General features: G+C 35.9%; 1 protein-coding gene across 1 annotated transcript; it reads right to left on the bottom strand.

Annotated features, from left to right (window-relative positions):
* Nucleotides 1-6353: 6353 nt before the first annotated feature.
* Nucleotides 6354-22986, bottom strand: LOC125681894 (deleted in malignant brain tumors 1 protein-like). Its single transcript, XM_048922147.2, has 15 exons — nucleotides 22875-22986; nucleotides 22734-22782; nucleotides 22420-22513; nucleotides 19775-19887; nucleotides 18910-19068; nucleotides 13311-13428; nucleotides 12976-13091; nucleotides 12696-12857; nucleotides 10971-11109; nucleotides 10550-10662; nucleotides 10237-10404; nucleotides 10039-10147; nucleotides 8450-8574; nucleotides 7465-7635; nucleotides 6354-7070 (listed from the first exon to the last, which is right to left on the bottom strand). The coding sequence occupies exons 1-15, from the start codon at nucleotides 22896-22898 to the stop codon at nucleotides 6499-6501; spliced, it is 2232 nt and encodes a 743-aa protein (XP_048778104.2). The 5' UTR covers nucleotides 22899-22986; the 3' UTR covers nucleotides 6354-6498.
* Nucleotides 22987-24171: the final 1185 nt, after the last annotated feature.

The following is a 24171-nucleotide window of genomic DNA, read 5'->3' on the forward strand; positions in this document are numbered from 1 at the left end:
AGAAATGCATGGAAAGCCATCAGAAAAGCAGCACGCAATAATACTTTCACAGAGTAAAGCTTGACTGTGTAGTCAAGGGCATCTACCAATTTCTGAAGAGTAGGGGCAGTTATTGGTAAGCCGGTATCTTTCCTTGAGCCAAATGTTTGGCAGCCTTTTAGTATTTTCTTGACCACAAATGTTTGAGTTGGATCCGGCACATTGCATATCTTATGTACAAAACTGATAGCAGACATACAGTACGGCCAGCGCGGATTCCGTATTTTCCGCGCTCCCCCCGCGGGATAGAGCTACCGCGGTATAGCTCAGGTAACCCTGCATATCCCGCGCTCCCCCGCGGTCCCGCTCTCACCTGTAGATGATTAATGCCATCAACAAACGCGAGTTATCTCCCGTTAACGTAAAAAATATATATACTGATCATAAACTGAAAACAGATCGTTTGTTCAGCAATACTATAAATAAATCATTAAATTGCCATATACATGTGCATGCATCGCTTGTAAAACACATTTTACAAAAACTTCTCATGTTACCTTTATTGAACCACACATTCAATATAAGGGTAGATTACCATATACCAATGTCGGAAGATGACCATATGCAAGTGCATATATATACGCTTTATCCGTAAAACGGCAAAGGTAACTTCACGAAAACTGATTATCCCTGTCAGTATCAATCACATATTAATTGTTTTTCAGGAATTTAATTCTAAACAATGTATTTGTATAAATATTTAAAAACAAAACATGGATAACATAAATTTATATCAAAGTAGGGAAAGGAAAACCTTGCATCAGCAAATTCTAATCTTTATAAAATTTGAGAGAGAGAGAGAGAGAGAGAGAGAGAGAGAGAGAGAGAGAGAGAGAGAGAGAGAGTGAGTACTATTTAACATAGCTGACTGGACTGTGAAGAAACGGTCATGGGTATGTGTATATCTGTTACATAACACGCCCTGTCTGCTCCGAATACCGTCTGCTCCAACACCCCAGACATCGATCGGCACACGCTTTACCCGTGAAACAGCAAAAGTAACTTCACGAAAACTGATTTTCCCTGTTAGTATCAATCACAGATTGGTGGTTTCATAACTTATTTTTCAGGAATATAAGTCTATACATATATTTGTACAAATATATATTAAAAAAACATGTATCACGCAAATCAAAAATCAAAAATTGTAAAGTTTCCATTTACTCCTTATATGACACCGTCAATTGAGGACCGCAATATGCTGCGCGCCATCCGTAATCATGGGGAAATAACTCGCATAGCATTGTGAAAAATGTAGGCCATTGATTTTGGAAAAAAACATATTCAAGCATGAATATGTAGTATAAGGGAAACTATTTATGAATGGTAACTTCCATGAGCAAGGGTTGGCCTATTGTAAAACTCCAAAGATTCATCTGTTGAAATTCCATAGAATCTTTTCAAGAGATGTGAATAAAAAGGTGAAGATAACGAACAGTGATCAATCACAGGCACCTGAAGTGTGGATATCTTGTATAGATCTTATGTACATACCCCTCCTTCTAGAAAGATATTATTTTTATACAGAAACAGTAAATCCAAAATATGTTATTTCCCCACCGTCATATGTCGTTCTCAATAGTCAGTTTCTACCTTCTGTAAGTGTTTTGTCCCAAATCTATATTTTCTGTCTCTCTCATCTGTTTGATCAGGTAGATCAGGTGAGCGTTGTGATTAATGGACTTATATTAATGCATACGTTACCTTTATGATTACAGGAAAGGTGTTCGGTTCACGTAATGTGGACAATAAGGAGAGAAGATTGGGAGGCATATTTTCCGCAGGGGGACCTTGGCCACGAACTAGGCGTCCCCCAAGAGACAATGAATGATTGTATTCCGCAGTAAATACGAATTCAACTCGGAAATTTTATAGTCAAATTTTCAATATGATGCAGCTTTCCGGTGTTCAGAAAGCCAATTTAACATTTAATGTACAGTTGGAAATATATGTACCCTACCAAAAAAGAAAAGAAATATCACTGTTATGAAAAACTTAATTTGGTAGAGATTCTACAAAGTGTATTATCTCAGGATGTGTGAGAGCGCAACAATTAAATCTGGATTATCCATTATGCAGTATGACAGTAAATGATACTTTCTGTCTGAATATATGTTACGTCATTTATCCAGAAACTAAATTATGTACATTGTATTTTCTAATGGGTTTCCATTCCGTACTCGCTCTCATAAACACTGCATAGAGAATCTCAACATCACACTGCCACAACCCAAGCCCCCGGGTGCAAACAGTACATCCTGTATATATAAATGATATCATCATTTCAGCCATTGTACTGTCGTGATTTGAGTGTCCTGTAGTTGAGCTCCGTCTGTAGAAGCAACAAGAGACCGGATGGTCCTTCACGACCACCTGACTATCACACACAAACACCTTGCCTGTATACAGGGACCGTTGCATACTAATGGTGTAATCAATGCTACTTTTAAACCTGGAGAACAGAATAGACTGATTTTGTGATCAATCATGATGCTACATATCGTTTGTTATAAAGTCAAGTATGTACATGTACTTCATATGTCTTTATAACATTAACTAGATGAACATCCGCGCAAGCGCGGAAAATCATAATATACAAATGAATAATACTGCATCGCACTGACTTAGATCCGTCAAAGTATGCCCACCACTTTACTGTACTTTTTGTTGTTGCTATTTTATGATAATTTATCGAAAACGAAAGATTTTTACTTAACTTCGCTATAATTGCTAATCATGTAAAACCAAAATACGGCTTAAGGACTTCGCCTCGTATATGAAACAGTACTAAAGGTGAAGCAGTAACTCTTGAGCAAGCGGTTGGAATTTTCTGAAAATTTCTTTACGGCTGATTCAAGGCTAAAATCATGGATTGATGAAATGAACAGACATATTTCATTTATTAAAAAAAACCCAATTCTTCCGTAAGATCATCGATAAACATAACCACATGAATTTACGGATTTAGTTTATATCGTATTACTTTATTACTTTAAGTTGTCTTTAAAACATCTCACTGGCTTAGATACACCAAAGCATATACACCATTTTGCTCTTTTTCTATTTCTGAGGGTAGTTTATAGAAAACGAAAGTAGTGTTTTACATAATTACACGATAATTAATATTCAAGTAAAATTCGATAGCTTATTGACTTTACCTCCTACATGTATACGAAACAAAATTAGATGCGCAAGCAGTAACTCTGGAGCAAGCGTTTCGGAGTTTTTTGTCAAATTTAAACTCATTCATAAGTATAGATTGCTGTTGCCTAGATGTAAAAGGGGATGGCTGGACAGAAGGACATGTAAACATACAATACACACATTTGGGAGAGGGACTACATAGGCTCTGCCTGTTGCCCAATCCTGTTGAGTTTCTCAATAAAATATGTTTAAAGTAACAATGATCACAGTGATTCCTCTATAACAACTAAACATTGATTGCAGGGACTAATGTTATGAACCTAATTTGTTTGCTTTATGCTCAAAAATAAAGAAAATTCTTTAAATTCAAATATTTTACTGGATGATCCATTTAGACCTATTCTGACGAACCCAAGAACTAAATGTTTCAGTAGATGCATTTAACACATTACAGCTATGCAGTCTGAATCTCTGTGCTAGACGTTCAGTTTAGTTATTTGGTGTCCAGTATGATAGAAGGTCGAGTTTTTACAGAAATGTGCACTGTATGAGCCATTGCGTCCCGACCTAACATTAAAGTCCCTCTATCACGAGACATGAATGGTTGACCCTTTTGTCTTCGTGTAAATGTACTTCAAATTTAAAGTTTGATTTATAAAGAGTGAAGATGACGAGTTTACATTTTCACTGTATGAGCCATTAAGAGACCCCACCCTACCACTCAAACAAAAGATACTACATATTCAGTTTCAAAACAGATGCCCCCCTCCTCTTCATTTCTATGTTCATGTACTTTGTTTGATGTCCAAGAGTCAATTTGTTTTAAAAGAAACTATATATTTTATATCCGCTCTAGCACCAAATATCTGTTCCAGGAACTATGGATTTCACAATTTTGTTAGAAGCATCATTGCTCATCATGATTATACCGTTTGTCTGCTAGATGTCTATGAATGAATTTGTTTTCGAAAATTGCATAAGTCTTTATGGGTTTGACCCCATCCTCATACAGGCCCCAGGGGCTTAGTGAGCATGTAATTCATATAATTTGTATACCCTTTTCCTTTAAATGCTTAATATGAAATTTGAGAAAAATGGCCATGTGCTTTTAGAGAGGAATATTAAGTTGATTATGTTCCAATATAGACGGATAATGACGGACAACCACTAATCGCAGTAGCTGACCGGACTCAGGTGACCTAAAATGAAGTGTAGCATTTTGGGGGGTAGGTTACAAAAAACGTTCAGTCCATTTTCAAAAACCACATTTTTAATGATATCTGTTGGGGTAGCTTACAAACATATGTGAAGTATTTTTGGGAATTTTTACAAACATATGTGAAGCTACTCGTATAACGTGAAACTCGCCATTCTCGGGGATTGAGGTTTGCCTCAGGTCGAGTCTATATGCAATATGCATGTATATTGATGATGCATAAAACCGTTACCTGAATATACAATACATTACAACAAAGTACATAACCCTTAATAGAACAAAGAAACAAAACGAAAGAAATCGTAAATTTAATTAATTTGCTCTGTATCAGAAAGCCGTAGTGCAGAATGTGTTGAATTGTCCCATTTAGTTGTCACCAGGCCCTCTCTCTGGGTCCATCAGAGGTATAAAATTTCTGGATATGAATGAAATAACAGTAATGTAGAATAGTGTGATTTTCATAGGATTTCATTTTAACATGTTGTTATACATTCCATTCGATACTTAGAGACTTCAGCATTAGAATATGTGCCTATGTACAAAGCATGACGCTCAAGGTGGTAGCAATGAGGAATGATGGCTCTTTATCGTGCCAACACCTACCGTAAGGCCATGTCTCCGTTTTAAAGGGAATGAGAATCGATCCTGGGGATCACAGTTGCAAAGCAAGGGACTTGACCACTAGTCTACCGCATAAAACAGGTCAGTATGTTATAGAATTTAGCAGCCATTGATGCGACTTTACCAATTCTTTACATCTATCAATACCAATTTAATTTCCTTCATGGAAACATATGCTCGACGTTTTAGGGGGGAAATCCCAGTTAATTCCCTTAGGATTTTAGGACCACTCTTCTTCCCATTAAGGGACAAAGTGGACCGGAAACACCTGGCGAACGAAGACGATCCCGGATATATATACGCAGGAGGGACTCAAATAAAGGATCACTTCAACAGCGAGAATAACCGGGGGTCAAAATAACACAGCGAGTATGTTCAAACTTAGTGACACCTTTTGTAGATCTTAGTTAAGTCTAAATACATTTACGTAATGTTTATGACTGTTTACATTACCCCCTTTCTCCCCAATAAACTGCATGACATGTACATTAAGTGTTGTGTGTTTTACTCCACAGTTAAAATGAGAGTGTTCTTTTATACTATTGATGTTCTGTTGATTAAATATGTATGCGGACAGGGCTAACGGCAAATCTCTTTAAAATATGAAACATTTTACTAAGATAATTATTTTTGATTAATTTAATTTGTCTGCACGCCGTACATTTCATTTACCATAGATGTAAAAAACGATTATTCAATAATAAAGCAATTCTTACCACAACTTGAGTATCTCTGACATTTTATCAGAATCAGCCTCAAGTCGCAGGACAAAGGTGGGACCAAATAAGACCACATATTTTTATATAGGATGAATGAATCCACTTTATGTCATAAGAATCAGACCTAATGGAAACAATAAAAGTACCAGATTAAACGCACGTGAATGGTCTATATACTAAGTAAAACAAACCTAAACATCTACTGACCAAAGAAATTTCAATTAGATCTAGGTTTGTCATATCATGAGCACTGTTCGTTATCTTCACCTTTCACCAAACATCTATTAACCATAGAAATCTCTATTAGGCAAGTCATACCAAAACTACATGGAAATTGTCATTACAAAACATCTACCAACCATCAAAAATTCAACTACGCAAAAAAGGGGGTTTAAAACGATGTTGTGGACATTGAAAACGTCGCTATTCCATACTGATAACATAACAGAAAGAATGAAATTAACACCGAGTCACTCTGATTTAGAAAATTCGAAAATGATAATTATATCGATTGCATGAGTAAGAGTGCACAAGATGACAAGTCGAGCGCTCGACATGGTTTTGTTGTCTAATGAAACTACATGTATATGTGTGCCCTAAGTATAACACCGTAGTAAAGCATTCAAGACTTTTTATACTTCATGGCACTAAAGTTGACATCGATTAAAATATGGTATATTCGAACGCTCTTGACGGTCAATGCTTAAGGAGTAAGCACCCGGTAAATGGTCACAGTGAGTATCTATAAATAATTCCATTTTAATCTTTGGCAAGCTGCCAAGGGTCCTTGTAGTCAAAAGGTGGAGGGATAGTGGAATAGTCAACAGGAACATCTGGATCAAGGGGCGTCAGGGACACGTGGTCATGAGTATTCGTTATGACCTTTATTGCACTAGTTGACACGCTATCTGGCTTTGGGTCTTTCACCTTTTTCTCTTTTGCTGGGGGAAGTTGTATGGAAGTATCGGCGGGTTTCTCTCCGGATTTGACATCTTTCAAATCTAGTGGAAAAGGGGGTGCAACAGGATTTATACCTGGCCCAGCCAACGGAAACTTTGGAGAATCAATTGACACCTTGTTGTCACCATATTTAGACGTCCTCTTCTTTTTCATGGGTACTTTTACTTTCTTCGGTTTATTAGTGTTAACAATGACCAAATTTCTTTTCATTTCGGATTTTGCCACCGTCTTTAAACTTGCAGTTTTAGGACAGAGTTTTCTGCAACAGCACACATAACCACATATTGCACCAATAAGCAAAATAGCGGTAATGACACCTGCAATCGTGTAGCGTACATAGTCAGGCAAACCAGAGGTGGTGGGGGTAGTATCTGAAAACAAAGATAAAGTTTTCAGAGAGCCTGTCACGGACCTGGCGACACACAAATACATTGCTCCATACCTAATTACTAAGATTCTAAATCATCGAGAGCATAAGGATTATGTATATCAATAATATTTTGGAGGATTTGGTTACGTACTGTAAATCACAATTTATTCCAGAGAGCATTATTTACACGTAAATTCGTGAGACTAGCCATTCGCTAGAATATGGTTCTCGCGAATAAACTCCTACATTTAGAAGACATAAGCCTATATCTCGTGAATAAATTACTCAATGTTTCCACGCGAAGATAGCGTCTTGCCAAATAAAAGTGATCTACAGTATTAACCGAAATGGGCTTTTCAAGTTTTGTAAAGTCTAACGTTTACAATACATGATACCTGATGTCGAGTTTACAATCTTGTATAGGACAGAAAAGCCCTTGTCTGTCACCGAGTCGTCTGTTTTAAATCGCAGCAAGAGAAATTTCCCTGTAGAATATGTGAACGTACTCGAATTTCCACCAAGGTCTCCACAAAGAGTTTGTGCCAAAGGACTGGATATACAAGGCCCTACAAAACGTAATACTGCGTTCAGTGTATTTCTGTCCATTGAAAATTGTTCTAATTATTTAATGCCGAAATATGATAAGGGAATAAGCTAACTCGGGTAAAGCAGCAGACAAAGAATCTCGCTGACGATCTTCTGTTTGACGTTTAGCGCTTTTACTACTCCATATATCTAATACGAATCTAGGAATGACAATCTATAAAGGAACGTACAATGACCATGTACATGTACTAGGTGCCCTCATATTTTACAATTTAATCGAATTCATCTTTCTTGTTTTTCATCATTATTACCCGGAAGCAAAAACACCCTTCAATAAAATTAATACCCCTACCTGATTTACACAAAACATTTTGTGAATATGAGCGGCACATTTACTTTTTTACTTACACAGGAGTGGCGGTGCTGAAAATCATCTATTTCATTATCAAATGCTAAACCGCTTCAAGAACATAACTTGTAATTTATAAAACAAACTTAATATTGTTTTGTAATTATCTGTCTCTATAAGAAATGACCATACTTTATGTCTGTATATTACGTGCATTAATTCCGTCTTCAACATGTAGTGTGTATTTTGCTGACATGTGTCTAAATATTGTTTAGCTTCAAATATATCTGAATGTATTTAGTGAAAACCCTACTATACTAGAATTAAGAGAGAACATAACAAAATGGTAGAAAATGATACTATGCATTATATATATATATATATATATATATATATATATATATATATAATATCTAAGAACAGGATTCAATATTCTCTATAATTCACTTTGCAAACAATTGCAAATGAACTTTTACAGAATTGACCTTTGTATATCTTCACGTTGTCAAAGGTGCACCCATCAGAATTTTCAACGTGAAAGGTCATGAACTGCACGGAGAGAATGTCGGACTCCTTTGGTTTTTCTATCAGCCAGGTTACATCGTAGGAGCTGAAAGTACAAAGAATGAAACGGATCGACAGGTCCTAACCTATGTGAAGGACCTTTTGATATATAATAGAAAACCAATCTGTTGATATATAACACAACATCAGTAGGTGTAAGGACCGGTTACATATACCACCTCTGGTGTGTCCAGGGATTCGTGTTTGCCCAACTCCCTATTTTATATTTTTATAGGAGTTATGAGATTGATCACTGTTCGTTATCTTCACCTTTCACATAATTAATTGGTGCAAGAAGCTGTTATATATAACAAGGAATCAATAAGTGCAAGGACCAATTGATATACAACACATAATCAATAGATGTAAGGATCTGTTCTCATCAAGCATAGAACTGATCTGTTGGATATATAACATTAGATGTCAGGAACTGTCGACATAAAACACAAAATCAATGGATGATAGGAACTGTCTGTTGACATATAACACAAAATCAATATAAGGAACTGTTGATATATTTCTAATGATAAAATAAAAAGGTGAAGATAACGAAAAGTGATCAATCTCATAACTCCTATAAACAATATAAAATAGATAGTCGGGCAAACACGGACCCCTAGATATACCAGAGGTGGGGTCAGGTGCTTGGGAGGAGTAAGCATACCCTGTCGACCGGTCACACTCACCGTGTTCCCTATATCATGATCAGTTAAATGGAGCTATCTGTAATCAAAATCAGTGCGCCAAAACCGGCCTAACAATCTGTATGAAACACGTCAGACAGCATTTGACCTAGTGATACGTTGTATTGGCAAACTAGATTGTTATAACGACCTTAGAATTTGTGAAATGCTGACTTTAAACGAGACTGTTGAAACCCCTGCACCAACAACGTGTTTGTCAGTAGCCTGTCTCGATTTAAAAACTGATCATATGCAGAACAAGCTTTTGTGTATTGAATCAGTTGAGATATATAAACACCATATGCAGGTGATAATGAAATATTGCTACATAAATATGGGAAGTTGACGATAGAAAGCTAAAATCATTAGGTGAGTTGTTAGTTTGCCATTAATATTTCTTTTCAATAAAAGATCCAAGTATGACGCAGAAGTGGATGACTCTTTTGGTGTCTTTTATTACAGTTTGTCCAACTCTTTATTTTGTATTGCTCATAGGAGTTATGAGATTGATCGCTGTTCATTATCTTCGCCTTTGATTTCGAGTTCACAGGGATATATCGAATCGACCTATGAATGAAAATTACCATTGTTAATAGATAAAAGGTCGTCGGTCTAAATGTCTAATTAAAGGCTACAGCAATATATCTTTCTTCTCACGTAGAAGTTTCTGAATAAATTCTGCTTCATATGAATATAGAAACAGGCCGTATAACAAAGGGAATTCCAACAGACTGTTGGAAAACCTGATCACCAAAGGCTACGTAGACATTGTCAATAAGGAACTCCAGCATATTTTTAATTCAAGAAGAGGAATTGTACCGCCTTACTTATTATAGTTTTGCGAGCTTGCATATTCAGGGTGAGATTCAAAATTCTGTTCTGCAGATGTAGCTGTCAAGACCGTGGTAACGCTCCGATTTACACAGGACGGGGTCTCTAAGATGTAAAAGAAAGAAAATGATACAAAAATATGATCATATTTACAGACATAATTGTTTGTAATGAAATATTTTTCATGGTGGTACCAGAAGCGATGGATAGAAATCCTATCTTGAATCCAGTCTGTTGAGTCCTCCTATCGCTGACAAAATGGAGTCTAATTGCACTTCCGGTAGACACGTATACTGGAAGTCCTGATGAATTGTAATAGTTCCCAGTAACTGTGCCCAGCAGTGAGTAGGCAGAAGTCTCACCTGTAGCGATTATGGATGTCTGATTTTACATTTAAGTTCATGAAATTGAAGAACTTACGGGTTTTGAGTAGAGAAACCGTGAGTTTGAACGCATCATAACTAAATCTTGTGAATATTCTATGTAAACCATGTAATATGTTCTTACCGTCATATATGTGCAAAAAATCACAGCAGCTCTCAAGGTCTATAGCTTCGAATATTAACTTAATGATATAGCTTTCGTTTGTCGTCCGTATGATCCAAATACACGACGAATCACTGAAATAAAGTTTCGTTTATAAGCATTTAAGATATGCAACATATATTTCATTAACAACAATTATAGCATACCAAAGGACAATGTTAGGTTTGTAAAGTAGAAGATCTGTACAGCATCGAAAAAATCTGAGACCCTTGCATGACTCATAGTCATGATTTACTGGTCAATAGTGTCACGCCTTAACCATTAAGACTGCCAGCAACGAACACTTAGAAGGACATAGAATGTATGTCTTAGTTATAATTTTCAGTTCCAAAGGAAGTCAGCCATTATCACGATAAAGTGCACTACCGAATATAAGACTAACCTGTCGTAATCAAATGGATAGTTTGGAGAAGTGACGTAATTAGTGATGTTCTCTGACGACAACAATGTATTGTCTCCGCAGGTATTGTTAACAACCGAGGGACTCAGTGTGGGCGCCGGGGCGGGGGCGGGCGGAATCCCTAAAATCATCAAAATCCTCATCATTGGTAAAATCCAAATATTATTCAACTATGACACTGATCTTCTGCAGAACAAGCTCTTGCGTATCGAATCAGTTGACCTAAACATCATATGCAGTTGATAATGGAATATTGCGACATTGATATGGGAAACTGACGATGGAGAAACCATGCTTCAGCTTTAAATACATTTGATATATCAATCAATGGGACGAATGAATTTGAGTTATCGTACCTATACCGGATTCCTAAACTTCACAAAAACCGTTACAAAGATACATTACTGGATTCAGTAAATGTTCTATCAAACCCCTAGTTTTGCTCGTCATGAAAATATTACCTGCTGCAAAGGAGAAATTTCAAACGTACGATGTCACAGCCTATTCCTCACGATGAATTGAATACTAGACGTTTTGACATCATAGACATCATGTATATCTAGTGATCAGTCATCCAAAAATCATTTTGTTAAACACCACTCTGATTTTATTCTGAACTTAAGATTAAATTGATGGCGGAGTTCCCCATTGACAACATCTTCGTAGTCTTTAGTGATTAGGTCTTCCAATAGTCTGTTGGAATTCCCATGAGCACAAATTGTTCTCCATTATTAGATGAACTATTTTTATATTCTTCCGAGACATAATTCATTTAAAAGCTTCTACACGAGATGAAAAATTATGTTTCTGTGGCCTTCAACTCGACATTTAGATATGAATTTATCGACAACGTTTTATCTATTAGCAATAATCATTTTCATTGATATGTTGATTCGATATATCCCTGTGATCTCGATATAAAAGACACCACACCGTCTTCTACATCCGTTTCAGACTTAGATAGTTTATTGAACATGGATGTTAACGGCAAACTAACTATTCAACTTTTATGACAAATTGGATGAATTCAACTTCTCCACCGTCAACTTTCGATGTTTATGTAACAATATCCCATTATCACCTGCATATGGTGTGTATGTTTCTCAACTGATTCGATACGCAAGAACCTGTTCTGTGTATGACCAGTTTTTAAAGCGAGGTATGCTTCTGACAAACATGTTGACGTTACAGGGATTTCTACAGTCTCATGTAAATTCAGCATTACGCAATTTTTATGGTCGGTATAACGATCTAATTTTGTCAATACAACCTGTCATTGTGTCAAATGCTGTCTGAAGTGTTTCTTACCCATTGTTAGGCCGTTCTTTACACATTGATATTTACTGCGGATTACACCGTTTAGCTGATCAAGATGTAAGGCTCACGGTGGGTGTGACTGGTCGACGGGGTATGTTTACTCATTCTAGGCACCTGAAACCACCTATGGTATATCCAGGTGTCTGTGTTTGCCCAACTCTTAATTTTGCATTCTTTGTGGGAGTTATGAGATTGATCACAGATCGTTATCTTCACCTTTTCATTCAAGAATTATGGCGGGGTATTTACAGACGTTAATTGTTAAATTTAAAGATATCACGTTATAGTAAAAATACTACTATTAAGCCATTCTAAATTTAACTTTATTCATAGCGTCTTCTTTGATCAGTTTAATCGAATGTCATGGGTACAGACAAACTATAAACTCACCCACTCTGTTGAAACTGAGCACGAAACCTCTATACAGGTTAACACTTCGTCTGTAGTACACGAAATAGGCATATTGCTGGCTGGTGCCCAGGACAACTGAGCCGGACTCGGTCTGGGCTTTATCAGACACTGTCCCCAAAACGGACGCCGTATTCGAATTGCCTGCATCATAAAATATATCTATAGATCTACATTTTGCTATCGATACCGAGACTTCTGTAAATTCCAAGGTTGTTACAAATATGGATATAGAAAAGTGAAAACTGTGGGTTGATTTTACCGTCGTATACTGTGAGTCCCCCAGGGTCTGACCCATACTCGTCATCTGTGTGCAGGATGCTGATGTTTAAATAATTCCCCGTGCCTACGTCTATCAGCCAATAACAGAAATCATTGCTGAAGAATAAAGTCATTATCATTACATTATTTTGACGCTTCTTTTCAACGAATATTAATGAAAGAGGAAAATCGTCTCTTAATAAAATGTTCATAAAATAAACAGCCACAAGTAAACAATTTCTAGAAACAATTCTAAGTGGGTATGTATTGTGATATCAACACTACATGTATTTCAGGTCAAGAAAGCTCATGAAATTCTCACTAAAGTCTGCATACCCCGAGTAAAAGTCTGGAAATGTTCCGAGTGTCAGCTGCAGACTTAGAGAAGTGGTCACTGTGATGGTATGCTGGGCACTCTGGGAATAGCAGGGGAATGCCTGCCTCTGTCCAAATACTGTGGGAGGAAGTCAGTTTCTGCTAAGTCATGATTATTCGTGGTACAATTTTCATGAGTGATATACGTTCTCCAATCTATAGTAACAACCCTAATGAATATAGAAATAATAATTCGTGAATTGAGGTATCTGTCCCGAAGACATAGAGGGATATCATTTATCAACTAGGAAGAGTTGTTTTAGCACACTGAAACGGATGTCTCCCTTTTCCATAGTATTTTAAAAACATTTTAGGGATCGTGGTTCAAAGTGGACAATTAAGAGTTACAGTAAATAACAGTCACCTATATGTACTTCAACCAAGGAACAGTGTTGTGAACATATGACAGTAAGTTTAAACTTAACAACATACCAAAGACCTATGTCAAAAGACAAAAGCGTTTTGCTCCGGACAACAAAAATACCCTCAAAATTCTATCATTTGACCTTTACATGATAGGTCAAAGTTCATAAAAATGACACACGACACATTGTCTTATCAACGTATACCCACTAACCAAATATCAAAGGTTTATGTCAAAAGAAAAAAGTTATGACCCGGACAAACTTTGTATGAGAAGAAGAAGAATTCACACTAAAACAGTATGTACCCCTTCTGCGAAGGGTATACATATATTTATATAATTCAACCACAAGAAAATGATGAATCTAAGACTATGCCAAGTGTTATTATACGATATGTTATCCAATTATATCATGACTACGATCAGTGTTATATGATATGATATCAAAATATATCATGACTGCGATCAGTGTTATACGATATGTTATCCAATTATATCATGACTACGATCAGTGTTATACGATATGTTATCCAATTATATCATGACTACGATCAGTGTTATACGATATGTTATTCAATTATATCATGACTACGATCAGTGTTATACGATATGTTATCCAAATATATCATGACTACGGTCAGTGTTATACGATATGTTATCCAATTATATCATGACTACGATCAGTGTTATACGATATGTTATCCAAATATATGATGACTGCGGCCGGTGTTATACGATATGTTATCCAATCATATCATGACTGCGATCAGTGTTATACGATATGTTATCAAAATATATCATGACTGCGATCAGTGTTATACGATATGTTATCCAAATATATCATGACTGCGATCAGTGTTATACGATATGTTATCAAAATATATCATGACTACGATCAGTGTTATACGATATGTTATCCAAATATATGATGACTGCAGCCGGTGTTATACGATATGTTATCCAATCATATCATGACTGCGATCAGTGTTATACGATATGTTATCAAAATATATCATGACTACGATCAGTGTTATACGATATGTTATCCAATTATATCATGACTGCGATCAGTGTTATACGATATGTTATCCAAATATATTTACATTTGCAACTGTTTTCTCCTACATAACACTATTACGAGCAATACGTATTTATTTCTGGATAAATCTACTACGGGGTCAACAGAGGTCACGGCTGTGCGTATGAACATTTGTTAAAAGTAGGTAACAGGTACTACTTTTACTAAGGCAATACACATCTAGCAATCGCTCTCACTTACTACAGAAATCTTTCAATAGATGAAATCAACACCACAAAATGTATTTACGGTTTTATTTGTATTCCAAGCAGTGGACTTTCATCAATAATTGATAAAAGCATAACTGTAAACAATGTCTTTAGTTACTAGCCTACTAGGCCTAATGTATGTCTAAAACTTCGTCTGCTACAACTTCACCTTGGTCATCGGTGATGCGGAATTGTACCTACTGCTAGACGATGACATTAGGCTTTAGCAAAAAGGTCGCTCACAGGATGTATGGCCGATAAGTCGTCAAAATGCATTAAGACCTACACACCACACTGCTTCCGTGCCACAGCAGCCATATTGCTTGATGTCGGTTTCCAAGTTTATGTCGGGACATCGAAGCGAGGCGTCGTTAAAAACCTATTACAAAAAATTATCGAGTCAAAAGAAGCGTTCAATGAGCTCATGTTTATTAACAATTACATATCCAAATCCAAACCGTCCCTTACCTTCGTGCAGTTCCACATTCTCTGCGATGTTCAGTTCTTTCCGGAGATTCATCTGAGCTGCGTCCTCTGTCGAGCTGTCCTGTCTATAAATAATTTGCCTACACCTGACGACTGCCGCACTGTTCTTCATGTTCCTCCATCTCAGTCTTCTGTTAACTCCGTAATATCCACAGAATATCTTTCAAAGTCGGTCTTCAACGTCTTCACTTTTCAAAAGTCAAAGCGCATCACAACTCTAAGTGTAACACTGCGCATCCCCGTTTAAATCATAATTCCCCCACCCCCTAAAATTAGACACATGGAAGAGTTTTCCATTATATACTCCCGAGTTAATGTATAAGTATATGTTGATATACTTGCTTTCTAGCGTCTTAATAATTACAACAGTTCTTCATTTTATAGAACTTTGTTTTGTGTTGTCGTCATTTTGAACATCTATGACGCTTCGTTGTGGACGTCAACAATTTGAAATGTATGGAAACGTGTTGTTAACACAATTCAGCAATGTTACCGACCAAAAATGTAAATATAAGTAATAAGGTATCATTTTAAAATATTTATCGGGATATAAATACGGGTTGGTACATGATCAAATTTTCCATAAAGCCCTTCGGGCTTTATGGAATTTGATCACGTGACCAACCCGTATTTATATCCCGATAAATATTTTTAAATGATACCTTATTTCTTAAATATCATGACTGCGATCAGTGTTATACGATATGTTATCAAAATATATCATGACTGCGATCAGTGTTATACGATATGTTATCCAAATATATCATGACTACGGTCAGTGTTATACGATATGTTATCCAATTATATCATGACTACGATCAGTGTTATACGATATGTTATCCAAATATATGATGACTGCGGCCGGTGTTATACGATATGTTATCCAATCATATCATGACTGCGATCAGTGTTATACGATATGTTATCAAAATATATCATGACTGCGATCAGTGTTATACGATATGTTATCCAAATATATCATGACTGCGATCAGTGTTATACGATATGTTATCAAAATATATCATGACTACGATCAGTGTTATACGATATGTTATCCAAATATATGATGACTGCAGCCGGTGTTATACGATATGTTATCCAATCATATCATGACTGCGATCAGTGTTATACGATATGTTATCAAAATATATCATGACTACGATCAGTGTTATACGATATGTTATCCAATTATATCATGACTGCGATCAGTGTTATACGATATGTTATCCAAATATATTTACATTTGCAACTGTTTTCTCCTACATAACACTATTACGAGCAATACGTATTTATTTCTGGATAAATCTACTACGGGGTCAACAGAGGTCACGGCTGTGCGTATGAACATTTGTTAAAAGTAGGTAACAGGTACTACTTTTACTAAGGCAATACACATCTAGCAATCGCTCTCACTTACTACAGAAATCTTTCAATAGATGAAATCAACACCACAAAATGTATTTACGGTTTTATTTGTATTCCAAGCAGTGGACTTTCATCAATAATTGATAAAAGCATAACTGTAAACAATGTCTTTAGTTACTAGCCTACTAGGCCTAATGTATGTCTAAAACTTCGTCTGCTACAACTTCACCTTGGTCATCGGTGATGCGGAATTGTACCTACTGCTAGACGATGACATTAGGCTTTAGCAAAAAGGTCGCTCACAGGATGTATGGCCGATAAGTCGTCAAAATGCATTAAGACCTACACACCACACTGCTTCCGTGCCACAGCAGCCATATTGCTTGATGTCGGTTTCCAAGTTTATGTCGGGACATCGAAGCGAGGCGTCGTTAAAAACCTATTACAAAAAATTATCGAGTCAAAAGAAGCGTTCAATGAGCTCATGTTTATTAACAATTACATATCCAAATCCAAACCGTCCCTTACCTTCGTGCAGTTCCACATTCTCTGCGATGTTCAGTTCTTTCCGGAGATTCATCTGAGCTGCGTCCTCTGTCGAGCTGTCCTGTCTATAAATAATTTGCCTACACCTGACGACTGCCGCACTGTTCTTCATGTTCCTCCATCTCAGTCTTCTGTTAACTCCGTAATATCCACAGAATATCTTTCAAAGTCGGTCTTCAACGTCTTCACTTTTCAAAAGTCAAAGCGCATCACAACTCTAAGTGTAACACTGCGCATCCCCGTTTAAATCATAATTCCCCCACCCCCTAAAATTAGACACATGGAAGAGTTTTCCATTATATACTCCCGAGTTAATGTATAAGTATATGTTGATATACTTGCTTTCTAGCGTCTTAATAATTACAACAGTTCTTCATTTTATAGAACTTTGTTTTGTGTTGTCGTCATTTTGAACATCTATGACGCTTCGTTGTGGACGTCAACAATTTGAAATGTATGGAAACGTGTTGTTAACACAATTCAGCAATGTTACCGACCAAAAATGTAAATATAAGTAATAAGGTATCATTTTAAAATATTTATCGGGATATAAATACGGGTTGGTACATGATCAAATTTTCCATAAAGCCCTTCGGGCTTTATGGAATTTGATCACGTGACCAACCCGTATTTATATCCCGATAAATATTTTTAAATGATACCTTATTTCTTAAATATCATGACTGCGATCAGTGTTATACGATATGTTATCAAAATATATCATGACTGCGATCAGTGTTATACGATATGTTATCCAATTATATCATGACTACGGCCGGTGTTATACGATATGTTATCCAATTATATCATGACTGCGATCAGTGTTATACGATATGTTATCCAATTATATCATGACTGCGATCAGTGTTATACGATATGTTATCCAAATATATCATGACTGCGATCAGTGTTATACGATATGTTATCAAAATATATCATGACTGCGATCAGTGTTATACGATATGTTATCCAATTATATCATGACTACGGCCGATGTTATACGATATGTTATCCAATTATATCATGACTACGGCCGGTGTTATACGATATGTTATCCAATTATATCATGACTGCGATCAGTGTTATACGATATGTTATCCAATTATATCATGACTACGGCCGGTGTTATACGATATGTTATCCAATTATATCATGACTGCGATCAGTGTTATACGATATGTTATCCAATTATATCATGACTACGGCCGGTGTTATACGATATGTTATCCAATTATATCATGACTACGGCCGGTGTTATCATATTCCCCAAATAAATGATTATCATGACTATGACTAGTGTCAAACCCCCAAATATGTAATGACAAAGCTTTTTTCACAAATATATCACGAAAATTGCAAAAGTATCGGCAACAATGGAATAATCTTATCCATTTTGAATCAGGTACATGGTCTTTTGATTATGTTTCAATTGCAAAACATTGTAACAAAATTAATTTCTTGTTTTTCATTTTATGGTATATAAAAATTGAGATACAATGTATATGGGCTTACTTGTCGGGTAAAGACTGAAATACTGTAAAGTAAATCCAGACTTTTCAACTCCATTGTCTGACGTGAATCTAATGTACAAATATTCTCCAGTACTTTCTACATAACGATTAGAGGTACTTCCGAATAAAGTCAGCAAAAGGTTTGCACCCAGTGTATTACCTGAAAAGATAAACACATCCGTTTGATTTTTGGAGTATCATTATATGCTCTTTTTACTTGATTAGGAACTACAATGTGTGCGTTGAATAAAATGATGGAAAACTCACATCTCGACCGGGCGTATTCTCGAGCACATGCGCCGAAATGAAAATAGTTTGCATGCTTTAGTCTTTATAATCATAATTCCAAATTGACGAAAACGTACATCATACAAATACAAACTGTGTTTTAAAGATTTTAATTGCAATGTTTTTTTTCAATATAATGACAAAATATTCCGATTTTTAGTAAAGGTTAATTGTTTTACTAACTACTCGGTCTGACTTTGGAAAGCAACTTGTGTTACATCTGATCAATATCTAAATAAATTTCTATCTAACAATTTCGAAACAAAAATATCCGTATGAGAAAACACCCACTGGCATTCCGCAGCTTTTTTACTGAATGTTGATTGAATTATTTGATAAAATAGCAAAACAGTTTAAGTGAATATGTCATTGATTATTATAAGCAAACAAATAACATAATAATCAAAATATACAAAATCAATTTGCTAAGACAATTTATATAGTGTATAAATGTATTAAAAAGGTGGCGTACAAAACAAGCCAGCGCCACAATGCAAAGGGCGGTTTTTCCTATGAGATATACACACCCTCTCTAGACTTGATATAGATAACGGGGTTTAAAGACCGCCCAAGCATACCGTCGTAAATCCGTATTTTGTCGAAGAAGGACTCGGTGTTGATGATGTTGAAGACCACGCCTACAGTAGAGGAAGTCGTTTCAGCTTGTATCAGCCACTGGCAATCGCTGGAACTAAACAACCAAATCAAGCCTATTCACAAATAATTATGGAAAACGTGGGCCATATAAACTTACGAACCGTTTTCTATAAAGGTTGGAAGAGATGGGTGTGAAAGTTGTGTACAATAACATTCACATACAAGATAACTTGGGAATTGCATAACTGTCATGGCTGTCAACATTTTGTTGTTTTACTTCCCAATCGAGAATTTTTTCCATCAGAGGTACGACTAATTTTGACTTATGCATGACATCCAATGTCTTAGTAGTTAGGGTTATTTATAATACCAACCACAACACAGGACCTCCGATCGTAAGGTCATATCCGAAATATCTGTAACTTTTATTTCTGATACCGGGCATTTAACAAAAGAACAGCCACTTCCTATGTAATATGAACGTGTTAGTCTAGACGTGGACTCGGGATCGGGAATCGAACCTGGGATATGCCGATTTAAAAAGGAATACAGGCTAGTAGGTCCCATTCTCTCAGCAGAGGGCGCGTTTACACACCTCTGTCAACAGTTAGAATCACGTGACAATATAATCAAATGAAATAAACAACAATTATTGTTTTCTTTCCCTATAAAATTCTATTAACAGCTGATACATCAAGATCTTTTCACAACTCACTGGCACTTTGTTAAGTACATTTCTACCATTTAGCTGTTTGTCTCTTATTTTACGAGTTTTATCATATTTTGTACAACTTTCCTTACTTCTGATTCCATGTTTACATGAAATCTCCACCAAGTGAATGTCCTACATTCACACGCAAATAACGAAGTAGTTCCAAATTGAGAATTAAAAAAACCAGTGATTTTAAACAGTTTACAGTAAGCATCAATTTAAATGCACCAAAAGCATTTCATAATGCAAGGTGAAGATGACTAAATATTTAGTCCAAAACATAAATGTTAGATATCAGAAACTTTTACAAGATTTCTGTAAAAAACCGTTGACAGAGGTGTAGTGCTCGTACCGCACGGAACTCTGGGTAGAAAATGTGTAGGTCCTTGTTTATGTAACTGTTATACCACTAGCCTGTTTCTATTACAGTCAAATGAGCTAATTCTTCCATTGCCGCAGTAGTTGTTTGCGATGTTCAATTGTTGTGCGACTGCTATGCACGACTTTCGTACGTTCAGCTGATGACAGGTTAAGAACGAGGAGCCTATTATATGCTAGTATATTCACGTGCCATTGTTGTAAGATAGTGGCATATCTGTAGTCCTATTAATAGTTAAATTATCGTAATGGACTATTACGACCTGAAGGCTTCAGGTGACCCCAAATTTGTAAGAAATTCAATGGTGTATTGCAACATAGTCGTGTAATGTTGTGGGGCATCACACGCCATCGAGAGCAATCTAGATTGCAAGAACGTTTGATCATGTCTAATTTGCATAGATATACAACAGTATTTCCATGGCAAAATAAACTAATTTCGTACGACACATCAAAAAGTAAGCAACTTTGTTCTCTCTCTCTCTCTCTCTCTCTCTCTCTCTCTCTCACACACAACAATCCTTTAAAGTTTTTTTCGTCCACCTGTTGTCGGTCATCAGAAAATTGGAATATTAAATTTGAGAGAAGTAGTTTGCTACACTTTACAAACCATCTGTTAGTGCATGTTGTAAACAGCCCACGTTTTGATTATAGTTCTGATACAACAAAAAGCACGTGCACTCTATGGTTAACACTTTTACAAGAAATATATCGATTGTTTTTTGTATGAAAATTTGTAAAGTTGTAATACGAGGGTTGTTAAAAAAGTTCGCGGAAAAGTTCCGTTGTATTCGCATCCCATGCCCGAGGCCAATAATATGTGTCAACTAAACTATGGGTAGATTATAATAAATATGCAAATATTTGATATACTTCGACGACGTTTAAGACTTATACAGCTAATTGGATATTTGAAAATTAGCTTCACGGAGCATGGTGTGTTTTGCATGTTTTCATAAAAAAGGTATTTTACGTTTTTGATTCATTATACTTTTTTTCATAACACGAAAATTCATGAAATTCAATATCACCAAAACACTGACAAGTCATGTTATAGACATGTTTTCTACAAGTGGATGAAATGATATGAAAAGTGCGTGAAATTGCATGACGCGTTTTATATAAAATGAGTGATGAACTTTTAGAAGATGGTTGACGTAAGAAACTGATATATTGTTACATGAACTCGCAACCCACCGCGTAAAAGTCATAGTATCTGTTTTAGCTTACAATTGTCTGAATTGTTAAAATCTAAATAAAATAAAACCCAGAATCCCAAGTACACTATAATTTTCTCGTTAATTTTCAGTGTTTGTGAAGTTTTCGAACAGCCCTCGTGCGTATATAATTATATATGTAGCATGTAAAAAGAATCCAGTACTTGATACAGTAAATATACCCAATAACAAAAGTCAATAAACACAAAACTCTGATAAACTTTTCACTGCTAACCCGTTCGGTTTTAACGCCTCTTCAGACAGCTATATGCAGTGATTATTAGTAAAATATAGTATATAATGGTTTTAAGTCTTTTACCTTGGATAGTTATAGGGGTAGTTTGGAGAGCTGATGATTATCGCAGACCCATGTTGAGCAGACAGCTGTAACGGCGTGCTGCACTGAGAAAAAGCTAAAAACACATGTAATGATTCATTTTATTTAGTACTAAATCATTTTTAAATACAGTCATCTTTTTTTTTCGAAAATATTCATTATTTGCTTTAATGATTTTTAACAACAAAACAACAACATGGTAATTTTCCCGTTAAAAGTAAAATTATTCTTAAGAGAATTTAAATGAGGTCTTTACGATTGGGATTTTTAAAATTGCATGTGTATAGCAACCGTACCTGTCCCAAAAGTGGCGGCGAGAAATAAAATCATCGTCACATCACTTATCTAAAAGAAGTAAAAATGCAGCAAGATTTAGTAAACATCCATTTGAAATTAAGGAATTAGGAGAGTTATAAGAAAATAACATAATTACAAACCTTGAATTTGCTAATTCCCTCCATGTTATTGGTAAGTAGTAAACGGCAAGACTTAAATCCATTGGTGATTGGGTCATAGCAATAAATCGATGGATATTTAATGTAATCCAGATTAGTAGTAGAGAGTTTAAAAGTAGGAGAAGATTTGTTTTGGTATGTTGAATCAATACACAACACAAAGAACCCGTGGCCCACAATGACCATTGTCCTGTATTATCACGTGAATGAAGCCCCCACAATATGAGTAGCTAACTATTACACTATACCTATTTGCTGAACTGAACAAATAAAATGTTTTACATTTCAAAAGACTAAATTACACTATGGGATATACTTAGAATCTGTACATGATATTTATCTATTAGTTTGTTGTTTAACGTCCCTTTGTAAAATTTTCAATCGTAGGCCTGCTTTAATTAAAGCGTCACAAACCTAGACCTGTACATGGTGCCCAGGGCTGTAGTAATGAGGGTTCTTTATCGTACCAACACTTGCCGCATCACGGGACCTCCTTTACCCAAAATAAGGACACTTCTTACTTCTGAATTCCGTGCGTTTGGTGAATTTTTACTTCTAAGGAGGCAAGGTACGACATACAATGTAGGCTCGAACCCACGAGATAATGTCAGAAAGCTCGGCCATAAAAATATTTATCTCAAGAATTAGCTACTAATAGTTACATTCCGAATAATATTCCCATTGTGTATTTACTTTTGATTTTCGGAGGCTCAGGACTTGTACGTGTCATGAGTTTATTAGCAACATTTATGCAAATTATTAAATTTTTTTATTAATGCCTCTCCAATACAGAGTTATGACATGGACAACAGGAATTGTGGTTACGGGGGCGCCACTTTATGAGGCAGTGGGTCCTGGATTTTACAGATTTTATGGGGCTTGACATATTTCTCCTATTAAGTCATTTGTACTATTTTCTATCATTTTAATGTTGAAATCAATAAAATGACTCAAAGTTTAAGGGGTTTTGGAAAAAATTAAATTCTTCCAATAAAATATTCAAGAAATCAAAGGAATTTGTCATTTATTTCTCTGGGAGTGGAAGAAATTATTGCTTCTTTTATCGTTTAGTACATTTTCCGAAACAAGATACCGCGATTTACCTTAAATTTGAAAATTTTAGGGGGGGGGGGGGGGGGGGTGCCGGCTGCGTCCCCTCTAAATCCGCCACTGGACATACATTTATGATTTTAAACACTCGTACTATGAGTAAGTCGTGACATGATATCTCGCAACAAACTTCTGGTGTGTTTATTTAGCATATTTTGTGATAAAAACT

This window comes from Ostrea edulis, chromosome 2 (genome assembly GCF_947568905.1).
Source record: "Ostrea edulis chromosome 2, xbOstEdul1.1, whole genome shotgun sequence".
Taxonomy (NCBI): domain Eukaryota; kingdom Metazoa; phylum Mollusca; class Bivalvia; order Ostreida; family Ostreidae; genus Ostrea; species Ostrea edulis.